At 44.1% G+C, this 20492-nt stretch overlaps 1 protein-coding gene across 2 annotated transcripts; it reads left to right on the top strand.

Moving 5' to 3' along the window:
* Nucleotides 1–9042: 9042 nt before the first annotated feature.
* DYRK2 (dual specificity tyrosine phosphorylation regulated kinase 2) lies at nt 9043–20126 on the top strand. Of its 2 annotated transcripts, XM_086472001.1 has the most exons (4): nt 9043–9097; nt 9892–10028; nt 17161–17169; nt 18525–20126. In XM_086472001.1, the coding sequence occupies exons 1-4, from the start codon at nt 9043–9045 to the stop codon at nt 20124–20126; spliced, it is 1803 nt and encodes a 600-aa protein (XP_086328127.1). The 2 variants fall into 2 exon arrangements, with proteins under 2 accessions (XP_086328127.1, XP_086328135.1); XM_086472009.1 differs by lacking the exon at nt 17161–17169.
* Nucleotides 20127–20492: the final 366 nt, after the last annotated feature.

The raw sequence follows: 20492 nt of genomic DNA, 5'->3' as shown, positions 1-20492 counted from the left end.
CTCAGGAAAGAAACTGAGGAAACAGTGAGTTATTTCCATTCAGGGAAGTCCCCTGAAACTGCTCAGTGCTCTTAAGCCCACGGATCCTGTCCAGTCATCCTCTCACACTTCCAGCTCTCCTTTCTCCTAGCTGATGCCCTGCAGATAGCAGGACTCCAGTCTTCACCCAGTCTGGTTCCTGGAGGGGAGCAGCCCTGTGATGGTACAATTTGTTGGGAGATGGACAGCCCTGGCCGGAAAGTGTGGCAGTGCAGGGCTGTGGTCCATCTGCAGCCTCCCGATTGACTGAAAGACAATACTAGGAGAGCAAATGAAGACAAGATGTAGGAGACAAAAAGTTGACTCTGAGCACAAGTGGAAGGAGCACTGAATGGAGAGACAGAAAAAGACAAAGGTCACACTACCAGGAAGCTAATGCCAGAAAATAAAAGATGATTATGTTTTGCTTCTTTGCTTCATCCTCTTTACTCTTTCTATGTGGCTTTCCATAATCTTTTTCATGTTATCTTTCCTACTCTGTATTTTCTTCCTTTCCTGTCTCTTAGGTATTTACTGGTTGTTTTTCAGTGTGTTTTCTGTTTACAGAAATAGATCATTAGCCTTTACAAATGGAAGCTAAACTCTATTTCAAAATACCCCTCTGATTCCAAATACTGATGAAAACTTTGCACATTGCATGACCGAGGAGACAGAATGACTGTGCTGTATGCCACATTAAAAAAAATCCACATTTAAAGTTTAACCTCACAGCAATAGTATTTTTCTTCTTTAATTTCTCTTCTCTTATTGTCTCTCTGGCCCAGTGAGTCATGAATTCCTGTTTCCAGATTCAGTAGCTTGTAGTTTGCTGCACACCTTCAGAAGCTGAAGCTTGAATGCCCAGAACTTTCCCAAATGAGTGCTTTTGCCGTTAGTTTATTGTACAGAATGGGACTCTGTGATGATGGTGACTCTTCTCCTCAAAAGAGTATGCAGACAACATCTCCAGAAGGTGTTCTTGAGCTGGCCAGCTCAAGCAGGGTGAAATCTCTAGGGTGTTCCGGTCCCCTGTGGTTTCTGTCTGTCTGCTTTGACACCACTCCACAGCACACTTTTCTAAGCACTGGAACAAGCATTGGCACCTATCTTTTCTGCCACACGTGATTTCCTCTTCGGAGCTAGGCACTTATTAGACCTAGCCCCAAATGTTTGACATTACCCATTTCACAGACAACTAAATCTGTTTATAGGTAGTTACCTGTAGGTAGCAACCTCTGCCTTTCTGCAAATTAAAATTAGAATCACAGCTATGCAAATAATTTGTGCTATAATTTAAAGCCTGGATCCTAATCACAGGTGGAACTGTGTTTGAGTGGTCCTTTTGAAATCACTGGGATTAATTTTACTAATAAAGTAACACACAATACTCAAGTGTTCCCTTGGGCCTCCTTTTTCTTTTTCTATATTTGTAGAACATCTGCAGGAATTCTTTTTTGTTTACTTAATTTTCCAAATTATACAATGATTTTAAGTTGCAATTTTCTGAACAGATTGTGAACTGTTTGTGTGTTAACGTACTCATTTATTCCTTTGGAAGATTACAAATGATGACAGTGAATTAAAAGCCTCTGTTTCATTTTCACATCATGTATTCACTATTTTTCTTCTCCCTGTCTTCACACACACATCTGAACACACACATCTACCAAGCATTCACATAGCAATCTAAATGAGAGTCTAGGCAGCTTAGGACACCTCCACATCAAAGGACCAGTAGTAAGGTACTGAAGAAGGCATTGGGAAGATCACTTAACTTTACCTCCCCCAAATAAATATATGACTGCACATCCCTTCTTGTTACTCAGATATCAGTCTGACCTGCCCACTTGAAATACTTTTTACAGCCTGAGATAAATGGAGAAGGGTAAAGGGGCTCACTGCTGAAGAAAAAGTACTGTGTCTGTTGTGCATACTATCCTTAGGAAACATAGCCAGGGGCTCCCCTTACATTTGCATTCAACAGATGTAGTCTGTGTTTCGCAAGGTAAGTCCACACAGGGCTTACAGCCTGTGAAACGGGCAGTTGAAGCTGTCTGATACCTTCAGTTCTCACTCAGTTTAATTCAGCACATCAGGTTGGTTCTTTTCTTGTTGCCCTAACAAACCTTGATTATATTTTAATAAGAGAGTTCTTTCCCAGTGTGTAGTCTTAAATTTGCTTTTCAGCAGGTGGCTCATGGTTTAACTCAAAAGTCACCATGTAAATCCCAATAGTATATTATATTAGTTAATAACATAATACTCAGGCCCTGGGACTTAATCTTAATGATTAATTTTCCTTTTATTATTAATAAGTTCTGCCCAGAGAAAGCCTGGATGAGGAAAAGAACTCGGTCAGAGTTCTTTCTGGATTCTGAGTTCCTCTGACCCGTTATCTTTTAATTACGTCTCACTTTTGTACTTTTGTAGAGCCATGATTTTAATGATTTTAATGAGCTTTATCACAAGTGAGTGAGATCTGTAGTTTCTCAATTTTAGTGCACCCTGTGAGATATTCGGCTCCCTGACCCAGGGGAGAAGAAAACTCTCAGCACCTGACAATTAAATCTCAGCTTCTAAGAAATGCTGCTGTTGAGAGTAACAGACTCCCATAAACCCTCTAAAGTTAAGTCTCTTTCGCTTCACATGTGGAATTGGATGAGCAACGGTTACCAGGGTTTCAACAGCTGGGACTAACCCTGTGAGTGAACAGCTGGTTTTGAAATTGAGTAGACCACACAATGAGTGCAAGAAAGATTACACTGAGTTTCTATATTGATTTTCAAGGTGATTAGAAAAGGCAACTGAATTCAGAGAATGACATGAGGTTTAACGAGTTTGCAGTTTCTCTCTGAAACAATTTGGTAGAAATACTATAACCTGCACGCTAAACTTGCAGTAACAGTTGTTTTATGGGACTTTTTTAGGAAAGACTAACATTCAAGTAATGGGAGAGCCATTAGTTTTAAATTGTGTCTTTGCAATTATCACATCTCCCTTGTTTGCGTAGCTGGGGGAATGGAGGAGCTTCACAGACGAGGTGGAAAGGATCCACAGAAGAAGAAGGGCCGATGACACATACATCATTTCCTTCTTTTCTTGTTCCAGAGGTTCACTTTTTTTTCTGAGTACATAAAGAAGGGTGTGCCAGCAGCTGAAAAGAATCAGCCACCATTAGGCTTTTTCTCTCAGATTAGTTTTATACTAATGCTGCTCCACTGACTCCATCAGGATTGCTTCTGCTGTATGAGACAGGAAAACAGGAACCTTTCTCCTCCCATTACACATGGCTAGGAGTTTACACAAAGGAATAAGTCTAATGTTGAAATGGATATTAAAGTTGTAAGAATTTATATAGAAAAAAATATAATACAGAAACTTAGAAACTTTGGCATGGTCTGGTGAAAAGGAAAAGGTTTTTCCTTAATATGCTATTTGCCAGCACTTAACTCCAAATACACTTTGAGATAATCTCCCGCAAAATAGCTGTAATAGCGTAAGAATAAAAAATTACTCGTATGCAGACTCACAGGATCTCAGAGTATCTCTTCAGGGTGTACTCACTGACCACTAAAACATCCTTTGTTACGTCTTAATACTGTAATAGAAGTGGTGACTTGCGTGTTCTTTAACAGCAGAAAGAGTAAACCCTTGAACACAGAATAAAGTTCAGAAAACACACACTGGAATAAAGGCCAACAAACATCTGAACCTGGCAAGCCAGTTTAGCTTCATATACTCTCATGTCAGTATGAATATGTACTAGCAAACTGATTTGTGGCAGTGATTCTCTGCACTCTTGCTCTGAATACATAACGTCATTTTTTATGATCGTATTGAAATACAATTTTATCCTAAGTTACAGGTGATGCTCTGCTGGGAATTTTTTTTTTTTCTGGGGAGGGTAGAGAGAGGATGGAGTTGCAAACCTTACATGTGTATCACACAGTGAAGTGCATGCTTGAGAGCTAGTCGAACCCTGACCTGCGGGCTTTCCATCTGCAATGCTAGCATTTGTAGGTTGCTGTATTTTGAAGTGCCTATGTTGTTCTCAGCACGATCTGCCGAAAGAACGCGTTGTAGTGCGCACAGTCCTGCTGATGCCTAGGTTATCCACAACACCTTACTGATAACCTGGTGCTGATTGTGTTCAGGCCCTCCTGAGGCAACCACTTACTGGGCTGAAGGGTTTACTTTTAAAATATGGTTTACTGGCTGAGACAACAGGCTTGGACCTATGTTTAATTGATAGTGAGACATATCCTAACTGTTTTAATGTCTCCAGCTCACCATCTAAGGCCTGCTTCACCAAAACAATGTCTTTTTAAATGGCTTAGGTCCTAGAACATTTTAAAAGATGTTGAGAGTGTAGTCTCTCCTTACAGAAATTCTGCTTAGTATGAGAGGCTGATTAAAAGGTGGCAGAAACCTGCATTTTTACTTTCTTTATTCTAGGCTAGTTTTACCTCACCTTTTAACAGAATTGTAGAATCATTTAACTTGGAAAAGACCCTCAAGATCATCAGATCCAACCATTAACCTAATGCTACCAAGTCCATCAGTAAACCATGTCCCTAAGCACCACGTCCTCCATCCCCATCATACGTTTGAGGAGCCTCGTATTTGTTCTACCTAGCGGTCATATATCTACAGCCAAAATAATTTGCTGTGCCCGATGAGAACAGTCAGAGCATAGCAAGGTGCTGAGCAACCGCTGTACCCGTCACTGTGGGAGCCCCCACAGTCATCACCGCAGCTTTGGACACACATAGCTTCTCCAGAATTCCCTGGTGTCTGACCACATAGGCGTTTGTAATACCACAGTGGCAGAGATGCTGTGTGACTGACCAGCCAGCCTCTCTCACCCTACAACTACATACCAAAGCCCCATATAATTAAACTCTAACCAGCATCCACTTTGGAGAGGTAAGAGGACTGGCACGGGAGATTTCATGGCGATGCCAAGGAGGTACAATGCTCTAACAGAACAACTAGATATGAACTGAGTCTCAAGACAGCCTGGCAAAACAGACCTCAGCAACCTCTCACAGTTTGCTTGGAATTAGTATCTGTCTTGGTCACAAGGGCCCTGACGGAACGGCTCAAGAAACACAGCATGCTCTGTACCTCTCCTCACTGTATTAGCATATTATCTTCAATAATGCATTTTAATGTACTAATGTGGGCAGGAATACTTTTAGACAAGGTTTTACAGATAACATGTTTTATTCTAGACTATTCTGGTTCTGGTTTCTTTTTTTAAAGAATTTTAACTTTCTCATTCAATGATTGTGATTTAACCACTTTATTTTTACCAAATAGTTGCTAATTTTTATTCTAGAACACTTTGTACAGTTTAACATAGGAGGATGATATCTGTAACAGCCCAGCCTAAGCCTCATCAAGACAGCTGCAGCAAACAGCCTTCTGATCCCACCCGCACCTCCAGCTGCTACCTCTTCACCTCTCCCTTAGGTGGCCACTGTGGTGCAGAACCAGTACTGCCTGTGTCCCACTAAGTTGGCACTTTCCAGCCTGCAGGACTGTTTGGGTGCCCATCTGGAAAGAAAGTTTTCAGATATTTCTCTTAAAAACAGGTCCTTTGATGACATTACTTTACAAGCCCCTTGCAAGTACATGTTAGACCTGTTGGAGCTGGTCCAGAGGAGGGCGCAAAAATGATCAGAGCGATGGAACACCTCTTCTGTGAAGAAAGACTAAGAAAGTTGGAGTTGATCAGCCTGAAGAAGAGAAGACTCCAGGGAGACCTTATTGTGGCCTTTGTAAGAAAGATTGGGACAAACTTTTTAGCAGGGCCTGTTATAATAGGACAAGGAATAATGGTTTTAAACTAAAAGAGGCCAGGTTTAGACTAGCTATAAGGAAGAAATTTTTTACAATGAAGGTGGTAAAACACTGGAACAGGCTGCCCAGAGAGGTGGTAGAAGCCCCATCCCTGGAGACATTCAAGGCCAGGTTGGACAGGGCTCTGGGCAACCTGATCTGGCTAAAGCTGTCCCTGCTCACTGCAGGGGGGTTGGACTAGATGACCTTTAAAGGTTCCTTCCAACCCAAACTATTCTATGATTCTATGAATTTGTGATTCTAAGTAGTCTGACACTCATGAACATTCAGTAGATTTGTTTGCAGAAAATCTTCTGTCATTACAGATTAGTTCACACTTTTGGGTAGTGAAAGCTGAGGGAGCAGGAAAAGGGATCAAGAAAATCCTGATTCATTTTGCTCTCTAATTTCTGAGCACTGTGCACTTTCTCCTGTCAGGTGCCTAATACTTATTTCTGTCCTGGGAACCAAAGTCTGTTGATCTCATCTTGTGTAGTACTACTGGAAAATGTAGTATGTCTTTCCAGTACTAGTCTGGAAAGTGCCGATATGTTCAGTTGTCCAGTATCAGAAAGAAGAACATTTTGTGGCCACTCAACGGGACATAGTTCAGATTCCTGAGTCTAACAGCGCGAAAGAATTAATCTTTGCTTTGTCTTTAACGATTTATGTTTTGCTTTCTTCTTTTCTTTGTAGATCTGTGACTATGATTTTAAAGAAGGCTGGTAAAGGCATTGCTATTTGCAGCCAAGGTATTTTACAATTATATTAGCATGTTCCTCCTCTGTATCAACTTAAATCCATGAAAGAGGCTTTTAAATTGAAGTTTCTTGTACCGCATTCAGAAGGAATCAAGATGGGCTTGCTCTCATCTTGAGTTCCACTTCAGACTTCATCAGGTGCTGTCCTTGACAGCAGACACCAGGATGGATTGCAGATGGAGAAAGAGTTGGAGAGAGAGAGAGAGAGAGAGAGAGAGGCATCTAGGCAGGCCCAAGCCCACTCTGAGGCTTAAAAACTAATGCTGAAACCTTCCAGCGCACACAGTTTTAGAAAGGGAATCACCAGACAGGTACCAATGTAACGTGTTCCTACTGACTCGATTAAAAGATCGTTTACTACGTGACAGGAGTTTTTCACACAGTATTCATAGCGGCCCAAGACTGAACAAACTGTGGGAGGCGTATTGTGAATGGCATACCTGACTGGGAAGGGGTTGAAACAGGACACTTAATGGGCTTTCTCTTACCTCGATGTTTAGGTGTAACTAATCCCAGAACATGCATGAAGCCATCTGTGAGTCTGACAGTCAGAGAAGACGCACCATTTAAGACGAAGTAAGAATTCCTGCAAGCCGTACGAAAAGATTAATTGATATCAACTTCAGTGTTTCTTACCTAGCTTGAATGTGAACGAGCTTCTTCCCCCTTCCCCTCCTTAGGCTAACTAGAAAAGTATCTTTTTCTTGTCATTCCTGAAACATTCAAAGTATCTCACAAAGAAGACTATCACAGCGTTTGATATTCAGATACTTTTGATGTGCATGCGCTGCTTGTGAAAAATGACGGGAGAATACCGAGAGTAATCAGAAACCAGCATTTATACACCTGGCAGGCAAGAGGAAGGGACATTGGGAGTGCCTGTGGACATCCGTGGGGATATTGAGGAAGACAAAGCTTTCTCTCTGCTACAGTGAAGGGAAAAGATTAGGTGGGTGTGGGCGGGAGAAGGTATGATTGTTTTCTCTGCGAGAGGGAGGCGTTAGGGAAATTGTTTATTTCTTTGTACCAGTACAGGAAATGTCTTTGTTTATGCATGTATCTGTGGCACTGGAAGAGGCAAAGTCTTTTTCTCTGGCAGCAGGGATGGATTTTTTTTTTTTTAGGCATAGGAAAGGGGAAGATTTATTTTTCTGTCAGTTTCTGTGGAAGGGGATGAAGGGCGGTCTGTCTACTTATCTACCAGCTGTTTCAAAAAGGAAAACACGCATGGTCTGTACAGACTTCAAAAAAGGTTGAGCGTAGGTAGGAGAGTTCATTTCAACGCTGTCCCAAGCTGAGCAAATGTTCAGATATCTATTTTTGGCTCTAATGACGTTCAAACTGACAAACCAGGAATTCAAAGCATTCTACTCCACAAAGCACGTTGTACGGTTTGGAAAACGAGGCAAATTAACACCCCCCGCACTCTCTTTTCCCTCATTCCAGCTTGAGGCACTCAGGACTCCAGGGCAATCCCAAAAGCTCTTTTCCCTCACTGCCATTTTTTAAGTTTTCACCCCATTACACGTTTCAAGTCATTTATCCTTCCTCCCACGGTGCCACCTTTGTCCTTCCCGTTTGACAGAAGCGACCCCCGCTGCCTGAAGAGTTGGTGACCACCCCCCCCCCCCCCCCCCTTCTCCCCGCTCCCCGACTCCCACACACGCCCATTCCCCCGCCGCCATCGCCCCCCTCCCGGCCGGCCGGCCTGCCCCGGCCCCGCACGGGGTGGTGGGTGGCGGGGTGACGGGGAGGGGCGCAGGCTGCCTGCCGGCGGCCAAGATGGCCGGGACCCCGGGGGGTGACCAACGGCCGGGCGGGCGCGCGCGTCCCCGTCGTGTCCCCATCCCCGCGCCCAGGGCCCTGCGCGAGGCGACCGTTGGGCGGGCGGGGGCGGGGGGGGAGAGGGGGGACGACGAGGGCAGGCGCTGGTGCTCGGGGGGAGCGGCGGGCAGCGCCGCGGCGGAGCGGAGCGGTAGGGGAGGGGAGGGGGCGGCAGGGAGGGACGGAGGGAGGGGAGGCGGCCGACGGGGCGGGGACTGCCCCTCCAGTGTGCTGTTTGTCCCTGTTCCGCCGCCCGAGGAGGAGGGCCCTGTCCGGCCGCCTTCTGCTGCCCCCTCCTCCGTGTGAGGGGACCGGGGCGACCGGGGCGGGGGCGGGGGAGGTGATGAGCTTGGGCCGGGGGCTGCGGCGGCGGCGCGGCTGCTGCTGCTGCTGCTGCTGCTGCGGCGGGAGGCGACGGCGGGCCGTTGGAGGGTCTGTCCGGCCGGCCCGGGGCCAGGGGGATGCAGCGGAGGACGTGTCTGGGTCTGGGTGTAGCTGATCGGAGAAGAGAGGCAGCCGCCGACCGGAGAGGCCGAGGAGCAGCGGAGGAGAGCCACCCTGACATGCCTTTTCCTCTCCCTCCTCTCCAGCGGCCATGTTAACCAGAAAACCCTCAGCTAGCGCCGCCGCTGGTGCTGCCTACCCAGCCGGTAAGGAGAGGGCCGCCGCGATCGCCACCGCGCCGGGCTGCGGGCTCCCCGCGTCGACCCTGCCTGCCGCGCTGGGCCGGGCCGGGCCGGGCCGCAGCGGGCCGGGCTGTGCGGCGCTGGGGCGGGGGGGTGGGGGCGAGGCTCGGGCGCCCCGTGGCTGCCCCCGCAGCTGCCGCCGCAGCGGGGACGTGCCTGTCGGAACAATGATCCACCCCGGCAGCCCTGGGGGGCCGGCGGGGGGCTGTGCGTTGGGCTCCGGCGTGCCGCTCTTGTGCGGAGTGGCGAGTTCGCCTCGGGGAAGGGGGAGAAAAGAAAGAAAGAAAAAAGGATAAATCACTTAGAAAAACGACCCAGGAGAAACTGGGAATCGCTGCGTTTGACAGGGGGCAGCGGTGCTCGCCTCGCCTCCCCGCTGCAGACTTGTGAACTCCTGGCGGGTCCGCGTCGGCGCCGGGATTTCGCCGGGCCAGACGGCTCGGGGAAGTGGGGGGGCGGGTCGGGCGGCCGTCCAGCCCCGAGGCGTGTGCGGGGCAGAGCCGGCTTGTTCTCCCGGTTAGGCGCCTGCCGGTGGCGGGTTAATCTCGGATGAAGGGTTTAGCCGGGCGAGCGTGGCCCGCCCGCGCTATTAGCTGGATCCGTGCGTGTGTGCTCCGCGGCGGTGATTAGCTTTTAATGGCTTCTGCCTGAAGCAAGACGGGCGGCGGTGCCGGGGCCGCGGGCCGCCGCCGCCCCGACGGCCGCGCTGGCTGAAGGGCCACCGCCGCCCTCCGCGCTCACCCCTCTGCTCTCCGCAGGCAGGGCAGGGGACAGCGGCCGCCCGCTGCAGTCTTCCCCGGGCACCGGAGCAGGGGTCTCCCGGGCAGGAGCTGGGACCGGCCCGCCGTCGCCCCTCGCATTGCCGCCGCTCAGGGCCAGCAACGCCTCCCACACGGTGAGCTCGGGCACGGGGCGGGGGGTCGGGGCGGGGAAGGGGGCGTCCGGCCCCGGGGGTTTGCCGCGCCGCCGCCGCCGCTCTCCTTTCGCCGGGCGTCCCCCGCGGCGGGACCAAGTCCTCACGGGCACCCCGGGGCGGGAGAGGGCAGAGGCGCCGCCGCTGCGGGCTCCTCGGCCCGCCTAGCGAGGCGTTTGTCTCTTGAGCAAAGTGCATTTGATTTTTCAGACTCCGATCAAATGTACATGTTTGTTGTGAGGCTGGGACCCTGTGACTGCACTGAGAAGCAGCTTCCTTCCTCCCCCTTCCCAGCCCCCCTTCAGTCCGGTTTTGTGTCTCGTTCTCAGTGACAAATTCGATCTTCCACACTCGCACAGAGGGCCTGTTCTGGTAAATGCATTTTTTGAGATGACATTATTTTGGCAATGAGGTTAATCACTGTGATTAAAGGGTCGCATGAACTGTGGTGAAAAATGAAGGCTGCACTCCCCTTATGTGTCTGGTTAGCTGAGGCTGATAGCTGTCTTCCCTAGAAAGAGCTATCACTGTAGTCAGGGACAATGATTGGATGAATCCGACTTTATTGCTGCAGTAGTTTACCTAAAGAAATAAGCACTGATGGCATGAAAAGGATGTTATTTTCCGGTTCTGTGATATCTCACATTATCTCCCACTCCTAGTTAATCTACTAGGAATGAAACTTCCCAAGTATGCCACTATATATGGATGAGAGAGGGTACCTCTGTCCTGAAGGCATGAAAGAGTAGAGAGAGGGGTCTATATGCTGTCATGTTAATGCTAAATGTCTGGAATTTTTATTGCATACATTTCCTTTTAAATTATGAAAGATTTCATACTGACCCTGAAAGGCATTGATGGCATACTTTTCTTAGAATTAATGAGTTCTTCATGGATGCTTACATACTATCTTCGTAAACATATGGCAGAGCTTTAAATGGTAATGTGATTATGGGCTAGTGGAAGGTGAAACTACGCATTTAGATATTAGTGTTTCAGTGACTTTCTATGTAGCTTCAGGGGTAAAAGCATCTTATTCAAATCCATTTATAGAAAGAATTGGCTTAAATTAAAAAAAAAGAAGGGTATGCAGAATATTCTTAAAAGGAATGATGAATATTCTGCAAATTCAAGGTGGAGCTGCGTACTTGAGATCAACATCATTGTATATTTATGTAGCTGGGGTATATATCTGAATTGTTCATTAGTATCAAAGGCTGATTTTTTCACATTTGTATACCAGTTAAGCACTGGTTGATTTTAGAGTTGGGACAGCAGCTTAATTTTTTTATAAAAGCAGAAAAAGAAGGAACATAGACAAGCAGCCTGGACACTGATTATGAAACTGCACATACAGATGGGCCCACAGATAACAGAGGCCCCCATGTAACAGAGCCCAGACTTAATTTAGGATCTGTGAAAGCATGGTAGTCCAGGTATATGTCTGGCACTACTTACTAATTTTGGAAGCACAGAACTTTGGTATTTTTATACATAATTTATGTGTGTGTGTATATATATATAGCATATACTATATTATATATAGTGTCTGTGCATATATGCATACATATATAAAGATGAAGTCTTTATGAAAGCATGCAAGGGGTGTTCGAGTGTTACGTTTCTGTGTTTCAAGTATTTTTATACATATATTGTTGTGTATGTGTGCCTATGTTTATGTATAGCATATATGCATGTGTATATATACATGGAGATGAAATACAGAAGCACACAGGGGTGATCAAGCATTATATTGCTGTGTTTCATGTCCCTCTAGATTCTGACTGTTGCAAGCTCTGCCTTTCCTTTGTCATACAGAGCCTACTCTACAGTATTTATTTAGCCTTGGGTACTATTACAGAAATAGCTCAGACTGCCTTTCTGAATTTTGTAGGTGGTTATTATGTGGTTGGCTAACATAACTTTCTGTGGTAAGGATCAGATGTGACATCAGAATGCTGGTTTTTAACCTAAAAAAAAAAAAAGAGCTGTATCTGTTATGCGATATTTCTATAAACTTCAAGCCTACTGACCTCATCTGACACTGACTGATTGAAACCATTGGTTTTGCATCCCGCTACTTCCTCCAATCAGACCTGTTTGAAATAGAACATTTCAGTTTTCTTAAATAATTTTCTTTCTTTGTATTCATTTGCTTATTCTGCTTTCATCCGTATTGTATCTGTGTGACTTCTGTAACAGATAAAAATTGGGAGTATTTCTCTTTGTGTTTCAGACTTTCAGAAGGTGTAGTTTGCTTAAGTGGTTGAACTTGATGGTGTCTGGATCTAAGTGTGTGCATTGTGTATACAATAGTTGTGAAGAGAGACTGATATTGAAGGTAGTTTTTTTGTTTAAGCTAAAAAGTTTTTCTCTTAATTCAGACAGAAGAAATAATTACCTGCCATATTTCTTGCAGTAGTGAGTCGCGTGGTCTGTTGTCTCCTATTTTCAAGTGAAGTTTCATTGTTTGGTAGAATTTAATACCGTGGCAGAGCATGGGTAGAGGGGAAGAAGATGCTGTTTTATGCAGGCATCGTATAACAGGACAGAGGTTTTGTCTGCAGCCTGTGCAATCACAGCAACCTTTGTTGCTAAGCAGGCTGTTGTGTATTGTACCAGGGAAAGGTTTGTTTATGTTCTAAAAAATTGTGGCTTCATCCTAGGCTTATTCGTGTCTGCTTCCATCCCTGACTATCTTTTTGGCTCATGGTGGAAAACATGAACTCATTTCCAACCCCTCTTCATTTTCCTCTCCAAAGTCATTGCTTTCTCTTTTGAAGTCTAAAGTTCTTGCCTTGGTGATCAGAACCTTTTTCTATTCACTCTCTCCTGTTTCATTATGGTGTTCTTACATCCACTTGACTTGCCGCAGTAGAGATTATCTTGCTTGCTGGCTGCTCTGCTTGTGTAAATCCCCACCCATCTGTGAGTCCCTCTCCCAGACTCTTGTCTGTGTCTTCTGCCTACCTCCATCTCTGTTTGTTCTTATTTGGCATATATCCCTGCATTCTGCATTCTTCCTGTTTCTCTTGCAGTAAAGCAGCCTTAATCTTTGTCTTCTCCTGTTTAGTACTGTAACAACAACCCATTTACAGTGCGTGACTCAGTGCCCTCTCTGTTCAAGCCCTTTCTAAATTTCTGTACCACAAACCTGTTCTCTTTTGCCACCAGGGATGAATGCCTTTCCATACACTTTTGCATTAGTCATTCAGTTCTAATCTTAAAAATTTTAAATCTAAAAATTTTTAAAAATTAATGTACATTATAATGGAACAGAGATTCCTGGTCTCTGTTAACATGAAGATCTGGTGGGTCACATGCTGCAAATTTTTATTGTGAGCAGATGCTTTAAAGCAGGTAAAAACAAAGAAAATACCGTCCTATTGTGGTGTTTTCTTGTAGTAAATTGCCACAGAAATGCTCTCACGTTTGAGTGGAAATACACAGTCATGACCTGGACTTTGCTAGATCTAGATTTCCTTGGATGTTTCTTCTTCTATATAAAACTTGTTTCTAGGGGGAATATGAAGCTATCTTAACTTTTAATGGGGCAACTCTGAAATTTGGCTTCCAACAGTTGGTGGCTGTGCTGTGGGGACTGCAGTACGTCTGGGCACATCTCTTGTAGGTGTACACTTCAGCATACCTGAAGGGTTCAATTTAGTGTGCACTATCCTCTTTGGTTTCAACATGTGTAATACATGCAGGGTGTCCCAGAAGTATTCAGGCTTACAGCACCTGCATAGTCCTGACAGGAGGAAAAAACTTTATGAACCAGTATCACTCTTGAGGCATAGTTCTGTCTGTGAAAATATTTGCTATATAAAGTCGATGTTAACTTTTCAAAAAATAAGCTTATATGGACCAGATATGACAGCAGCAAAAAATCTGAGTGGTGTGGTTTTTCTACAGCTCATGTTGAGCCACAAGCTCTTTAGGACAAGGGCGCTTAGTCTTTTTCGGTGTGTAAAACACATACTCATAATAAAACCATTACGATAATCGTGCATTATTGTTATCGTGCTAATTAGCAGCTATTTTTAGTTCTGAACAGAGGAATGCTGTTGAATTCATTTATCAAGGAAAAAAAAGGCCTTTTGTACATTTGCTCAGGCTGTAGTCAACAAAATAGGCAGTGAAGCGTGCTACACCTGATGCTGTATGCCTCTAGCATGTTAGACACAGTAAGGCTGAAACTGGGCATGCCCAGAAATGCTGTAAAGAAAGGGATATAGAGTGTAATGTTTATTCTGTAATTAAGTTACTGCTTTGAAACACTATTTCTCCCTTGTCCTCATCTACGCAAAGTAATAGCAGATAAAGCCATCTTATTCCTGTGCAGCATTTCAGCAGACCATCGTGATTGCTTTATTATTAAGATTAATTTTAGAAACCTTTCCAGTTCTGATTGACAACAAGATCTTTCTGGGGTTTAGCTCAAAATGAAATAATACATAGCTGAAGCATGTGTCTGTTTTGGATAATTTTAGAGGGTGCTAATATCACACCAAGTGACTTTTACAAAGATGGAATATGGTACAACTACATAATGTCTTGATGCTTTTGGAAGATACGGTTGAGCAGATGTTCAATCCTATAGTCATAGTCTTGTAGAAGGTCTTGAAACAGACCATTACATTGGCTGAGTGTTACCACAAAGGAATTGTCAATCAGTTTGCCTTCTTGTTAGCAGAGTGGATTCAGTTTTACACTATTCTATGTTGTTACAGGTCTGTAGTCTAAGTACAGTAAGTTACTGTTCTACTTCTGTCCCTAAACCCATTTGTGAAAACAAAAACCCAAACCTCAAACAGTCCCACCACCCAAAAAAAAAGTGTGGGGGTTGTTGTTTTTTTTTCTGTTGCCTGGTGTCTCTTCTTCAAAGGTTAGGTTTTTGGCATAGCCATCAACTTCTATAAACTGAGCAAAGCAAAGTTAAAGCAAAATCGTAGCAGCAATTTTGGAGTTATGAAAAACTACAGCGAGAGGAAAGAAAAGCACTGTAACATCTGCTGTTTTGCAATTGATGTTGCCAGAAGATTCAGGAAGATTAGTTCTTTGAGCTCAAGCTTACCTGTTACTTCAATCCGAATGTTTTATGGAGAGATATGTACAACAGTAAGTTTTTGAAGATGTGCCCTGTAAAAATATGTAAATCTTTGAAGGTGTAGATGGGTCTGAGGACAGACAGTAAAATATATAATAAGAAAGCTGCATGAGTGCATGCAAGTTGTCATTTGTTTCGATTATTGGTTCTGGAATTTACAGGCCTGTCTGCAGAAGCAAAAGGGAGACATGTTATAAACCTCTCAGGCCTATGATTTTGGGTGAAGGCTGATGGAGCTTCTGTGTACCGTGAACAGTTTGGTACTGGACTAAGAAGGCTGTAGTCCTTTGTAGCTTCCCAAGCCCATTAGTTGTGGTTCAGGGAACTTACAGCATCACTGGTGAAGCCTGTGGAGCTTGTAAGCAGTGCAGGCCTGAACTTGACATCAATCTCAGATGCCCGGTAGCCAGAAGTAGATAGGCAGAGCAAAGGACTGGTGAGAATCCAACCCTCATCCAGGTTGGAAATAGAAAAAGAGGTGGTAATTCTTGTGCAGGCAGTACCCTGAGATGACAAAAGTCCATTTTTCATATTGACTTTGTGGTTGTGATATGTCTGATAGCTCTGAAACTCCTGTTGGGGTTTTTGAAAGAAAAGTGGGCTCTCTTCTCCCCCACAGCTTTTGGAATAGAGCCTGTGCTAATTTCGTCTTTTCTTCCACAAAGAAAACCAGTGCTACTGTCTGCATCTGCATTTGCATTCCCAAGCAGCAGCTGACTGAAACTGGCAAAACCGGTCACTTTGGATTTGGGGTGAAGCTGGGATAATGCTGGTGATTTCATTCTGCTGCTTGGAAAAAAAAGCCAACCCGTGAGCAGCAGGAGAAACCATGAGGCTGCCTGAAGGTGCAGGAAGCAGAGCTACGTGATTTACACATGAGAATGTGTTTGCAAACATGCTTTTAGGAACAAGAACTCTTGTTCTGTTGAAAGTGGATACCTGTTTGGGTTTTTTCCAAGCCCTGATACAAAGCAAATAACTGAAGTTTGAAGAATTCCCCAGTACATTTATTGAAGCAAGCAGTGCTTAGGAAGGGCAGAAAATCGGTAACTCTGAAAACAGGTGACTCAAGTGAAGAAAAAAAATTAATTCTAGTGTGAACTGTGGCAATGAGTACTTGATTTAAGAAATTCATAAAGATGGTTTTCTCCCCTATGCCCTTTCTTTGTCATTGTCTGTACGTTACTATTATCTACTTCCCATTTGTCTAGATATGTTCTGCTTTGTTGTTCAACCAGTGCTGCAGAAGGAATGTTTGTACCTGGAATTTCCTAGCTTGAGTGCTTGTAGTCTGTACAGTTACTCTGCTGCTTCATTGTGCTTTTATTACTTATGTGGTTTTGCAATACTGCATGTGCTGAACCTCTGACATATCTTACTAACTAGATCCAGTTCTTCTGAAGTGCATCACATATGTAGCAGCTCTGGGGGCTGAATTTTCTTTTTTCGTTTTCAGTAACTGCTGTTTATGTAGAGGATCAGGGCAACCTTCAGGAAACTGTTAGTGCAGTGTGCTTCAAACTTGATATGAAGGAATTCCCTGTAGGCATGATAGGCTTGTTAAGTCCTCTTGATTTAATTCCTGGTGCTTTTGAGACATCAAACTAGGAAGGGAATTAATGTCAATATCCTGTATGTCTTCACTGTGCTTAAATGTTACAAACATCTTTGCTCAGAATTTCTATTGTGTGGTAATGCTTTTTCTGAGATTGATCAAATTTGATAGTGTGAGCCCAAGTTGCTCTACAAATAAGTGTACACAATGCAATGATGAAATAAGATGGACCAGTTATTCAGTGTGAGTCAAAATGGGATCAGAAGAGCAGTGAACTCGGCACAAGCAATCCCTGAGAGCTCTTGTTCTCACATTGTGTGAGTTTCAGAGCTGCAAATTTCAAAATGTTATCCAAAGGTGAAGCTGGTGTCCAGCTGGCTACTACTTGGGAACAAGTTACTGAATTTACAAAAACATGCGTCTGCCATATCAGACTGATACCTTAACAGAAGCACACAGTATGCTAGAGTCTGCGTTGCGTGTCCTGGTTTTCTCATTAGGAAGCACTGCTGCGGGTGCAGCACAGATTTCATTGTCTCATATCACAGCACACAACTGTCATTTTCTGATTTCATTTCAGCAACCTTAAGTGAACAGGGAATGTGTTACCCTTAGCTGCCTAGAAAAAATAAAGTTCAGATTAAAAGTGCTCTCAACCCTGACTTGATCATCTGTTTGACAGTATCGGTGAACTTTTGGTTAGTAATTTGGCATAAATATTAAGGCTGAGATGAGTCAGCTGGAGCGACAGCAGGGGAATTCTTCCCACGTTTGTATAAGACCAGGCAGAAGACAAACTAATTATCCTCTACCTTAGAGCAAATGAGGGATTCTAAGGACAGCTATTTTAATAGCAAGTATATGCTTGTAAATTTTTTGGTTCTCCTTAAAAATAACAGGTTTTGAGCAATAGTTATTTTCACACCCCAGTACTTCCGGTGTTTCTTTGCTTGAAAACACTGAATGCTGCTGTTTACTCCCTTGTGAAAACTGTCAAGAACAAATGTAATTGTTAAAATAGACTAATCCTTTTCTCCATTCCTTTAAAATAAAGTTACTTGTATGTTCTTCAAGGCAAAGATTTTCTTTCCACTCAAGTCTGCCTCAGGCCCCAAATCTCATTTTGGTTAAAAATTGTTATGAGACTGGTTTGGGAAGGTGCTAAAGGATATGCTTATGCTTCATTGATCTGAATGCTGTGCTGAATAGTGACTGTCTCAATCGCAAGCATTAAATGGCATCTCTTGAACTTCAGGAATGTGCAGGTTCTTTTCCTCTTTGTGCATGTCACAGCACATTGCTTATTGCTTAGAATTGTATCTGGAGCTTTTGATATACAGCAAATTTAGGAACAGGTTAAAGTCTTGATTTCTGAGAACAGGTCAGTAGGAGAGCCTTAGCCATGTAAGCTCTAGCAGGCGCTATATATTGACCTCCAGCATCAATAAAACTGCTACTGTGTTTTGTAAAGTCTGATGTCCCCCATACTTGTTGATGTTACAGGACTGTTGCCTTGAAGATTCCTTGGAGGAACTGTTGGCTTACGATGGTAGCACATCTGTGATTGCTTTGTTGCAAACATTTTAGACAGTCATGAAAGTGGCATTTGAGAAACAAGGATCTGGAAAAGTTACTAGCATCTAGCAGTATCACAGCATATGTGCAGTATTTTTTAGATTATCTGTAGCCAACTGACTTCTAAGAAAATACTTAGTTTTGATGTGATGTAGGCAGGATGGCGGGTTGCAGAATGAATGGTGAAGCATGGAGTCCTTGCCTTCCTTGTTAACTGGGTATGTATTTTCGATTTTAGGTTGGAGGCAGTAAGCACACAATGAATGAGCACCTCCATGTTGGTAGCCATGGACAAATCCAGGTTCAGCAACTGTTTGAAGATAATAGTAACAAGAGGACAGTTCTGACGACACAGCCAAATGGACTTACAACGCTAGGCAAATCTGGATTGCCAGTGGTTCAGGACAGACAGTCAGAGAGTGCTCACAGACGACAAGGGAGCTCCAGCTCTTTAAAATCTACAGATGGAACAGGGAAGGTTAAAGCCTCCGTTATGACACCAGAGCAGGCAATGAAGCAATACATGCAAAAATTAACAGCTTTTGAGCATCATGAGATTTTTAGCTACCCTGAAATATACTTTTTGGGTCCAAATGCAAAGAAGCGGCAAGGTGTGATTGGTGGTTCAAACAATTGTGGGTATGATGATGACCAAGGGTCTTATATACAAGTACCCCATGATCATATTGCGTACAGGTATGAAGTCCTGAAAGTTATAGGGAAAGGAAGCTTTGGGCAGGTGGTGAAGGCCTACGATCACAAGATGCATCAGCATGTGGCGCTAAAAATGGTGAGAAATGAAAAACGTTTCCACCGCCAAGCTGCGGAAGAAATTAAGATCCTGGAGCATCTCCGGAAACAAGATAAGGATAACAACATGAATGTTATTCACATGTTGGAAAACTTCACATTCCGCAGCCATATCTGCATGACATTTGAATTGCTGAGCATGAACCTGTATGAATTAATAAAGAAAAACAAGTTTCAGGGCTTCAGCCTGCCTTTGGTCCGCAAGTTTGCCCACTCAATTTTACAGTGCTTGGATGCTTTGCACAAAAACAGAATCATCCACTGTGACCTTAAACCTGAGAACATTCTGTTGAAGCAACAGGGTAGAAGTGGTATTAAAGTGATTGATTTTGGCTCAAGTTGTTATGAGCATCAGCGTGTCTACACTTACATACAGTCACGTTTTTACCGTGCACCTGAAGTCATCCTCGGTGCTCGTTATGGGATGCCCATAGATATGTGGAGCTTGGGCTGTATTCTAGCAGAGCTTCTCACTGGTTATCCACTTTTACCTGGAGAAGATGAAGGAGACCAGCTGGCTTGTATGATTGAGCTATTGGGCATGCCTTCTCCAAAACTCTTAGATTCATCCAAGCGAGCCAAAAACTTCGTGAGCTCTAAGGGTTATCCCCGCTATTGCAGCATCACAACCTTGTCTGATGGCTCTGTAATACTTAATGGTGGACGCTCTCGGAGGGGAAAACTACGTGGCCCACCAGAGAGCAGAGAATGGGGTAATGCATTAAAGGGATGTGATGATCCCCTGTTCCTTGACTTCTTAAAACAGTGTTTAGAATGGGATCCTGCTATCCGTATGACCCCGAGCCAGGCTTTGCGGCATCCCTGGCTAAGGAGACGGTTGCCAAAGCCTCCGACTGGGGAAAAGGCCTCGGCAAAGAGAATTACAGAGAGCACTGGTGCTATAACGTCGATTTCCAAGTTACCTCCGACTTCAAGCTCAGCTTCGAAACTGCGGACTAATTTGGCACAGATGACAGATGCCAATGGGAATATTCAGCAAAGAACAGTGTTGCCAAAACTCGTTAGCTGAGTTTGAAAAACCCAATGCTGTTAATATGAGAGATACAATGTGGCTGAGCCTTATTTGTATGAAAAAGTAGCTCAGAAATACATTTTTATTTGCTCAATAACTTTATTCATTTGTATCTTTCAGCACTCATTTTAAATGTAAGAAATGTTGATTTTGTTTTTATAAAAACATGGGGACAATGCTTTAAGTTTTTATACTTATTTTTTAAAATGTTTGTCTTCTACAGTACAATTAGCCTTACTGTAACTAGTGTGACACAGTAATAAACATCAGTGGCAGGCCACTGGTTACAACATGACTGTCATGCATTGCAGCGTGGTATTAACCTTTCTCTTCCATGGTTCATATTAGGTTTCACCTGGGGTA

This window comes from Leptosomus discolor, chromosome 1, assembly GCF_034619465.1.
Source record: "Leptosomus discolor isolate bLepDis1 chromosome 1, bLepDis1.hap2, whole genome shotgun sequence".
NCBI classification, from domain to species: domain Eukaryota; kingdom Metazoa; phylum Chordata; class Aves; order Leptosomiformes; family Leptosomidae; genus Leptosomus; species Leptosomus discolor.
Note: the sequence above shows the minus strand (reverse complement) of the source record. Positions and strands in the feature narration are given on the sequence as shown.

Excerpts from the sequence above, each read along its gene's own strand:
- DYRK2 (XM_086472001.1), top strand. The coding sequence starts at position 9,043 with ATGTTAACCAGAAAACCCTCAGCTAGCGCCGCCGCTGGTGCTGCCTAC. Across the intron at positions 9,098-9,891 it reads TGGTGCTGCCTACCCAGCCG|GCAGGGCAGGGGACAGCGGC; the intron begins GTAAGGAGAGGG and ends TGCTCTCCGCAG.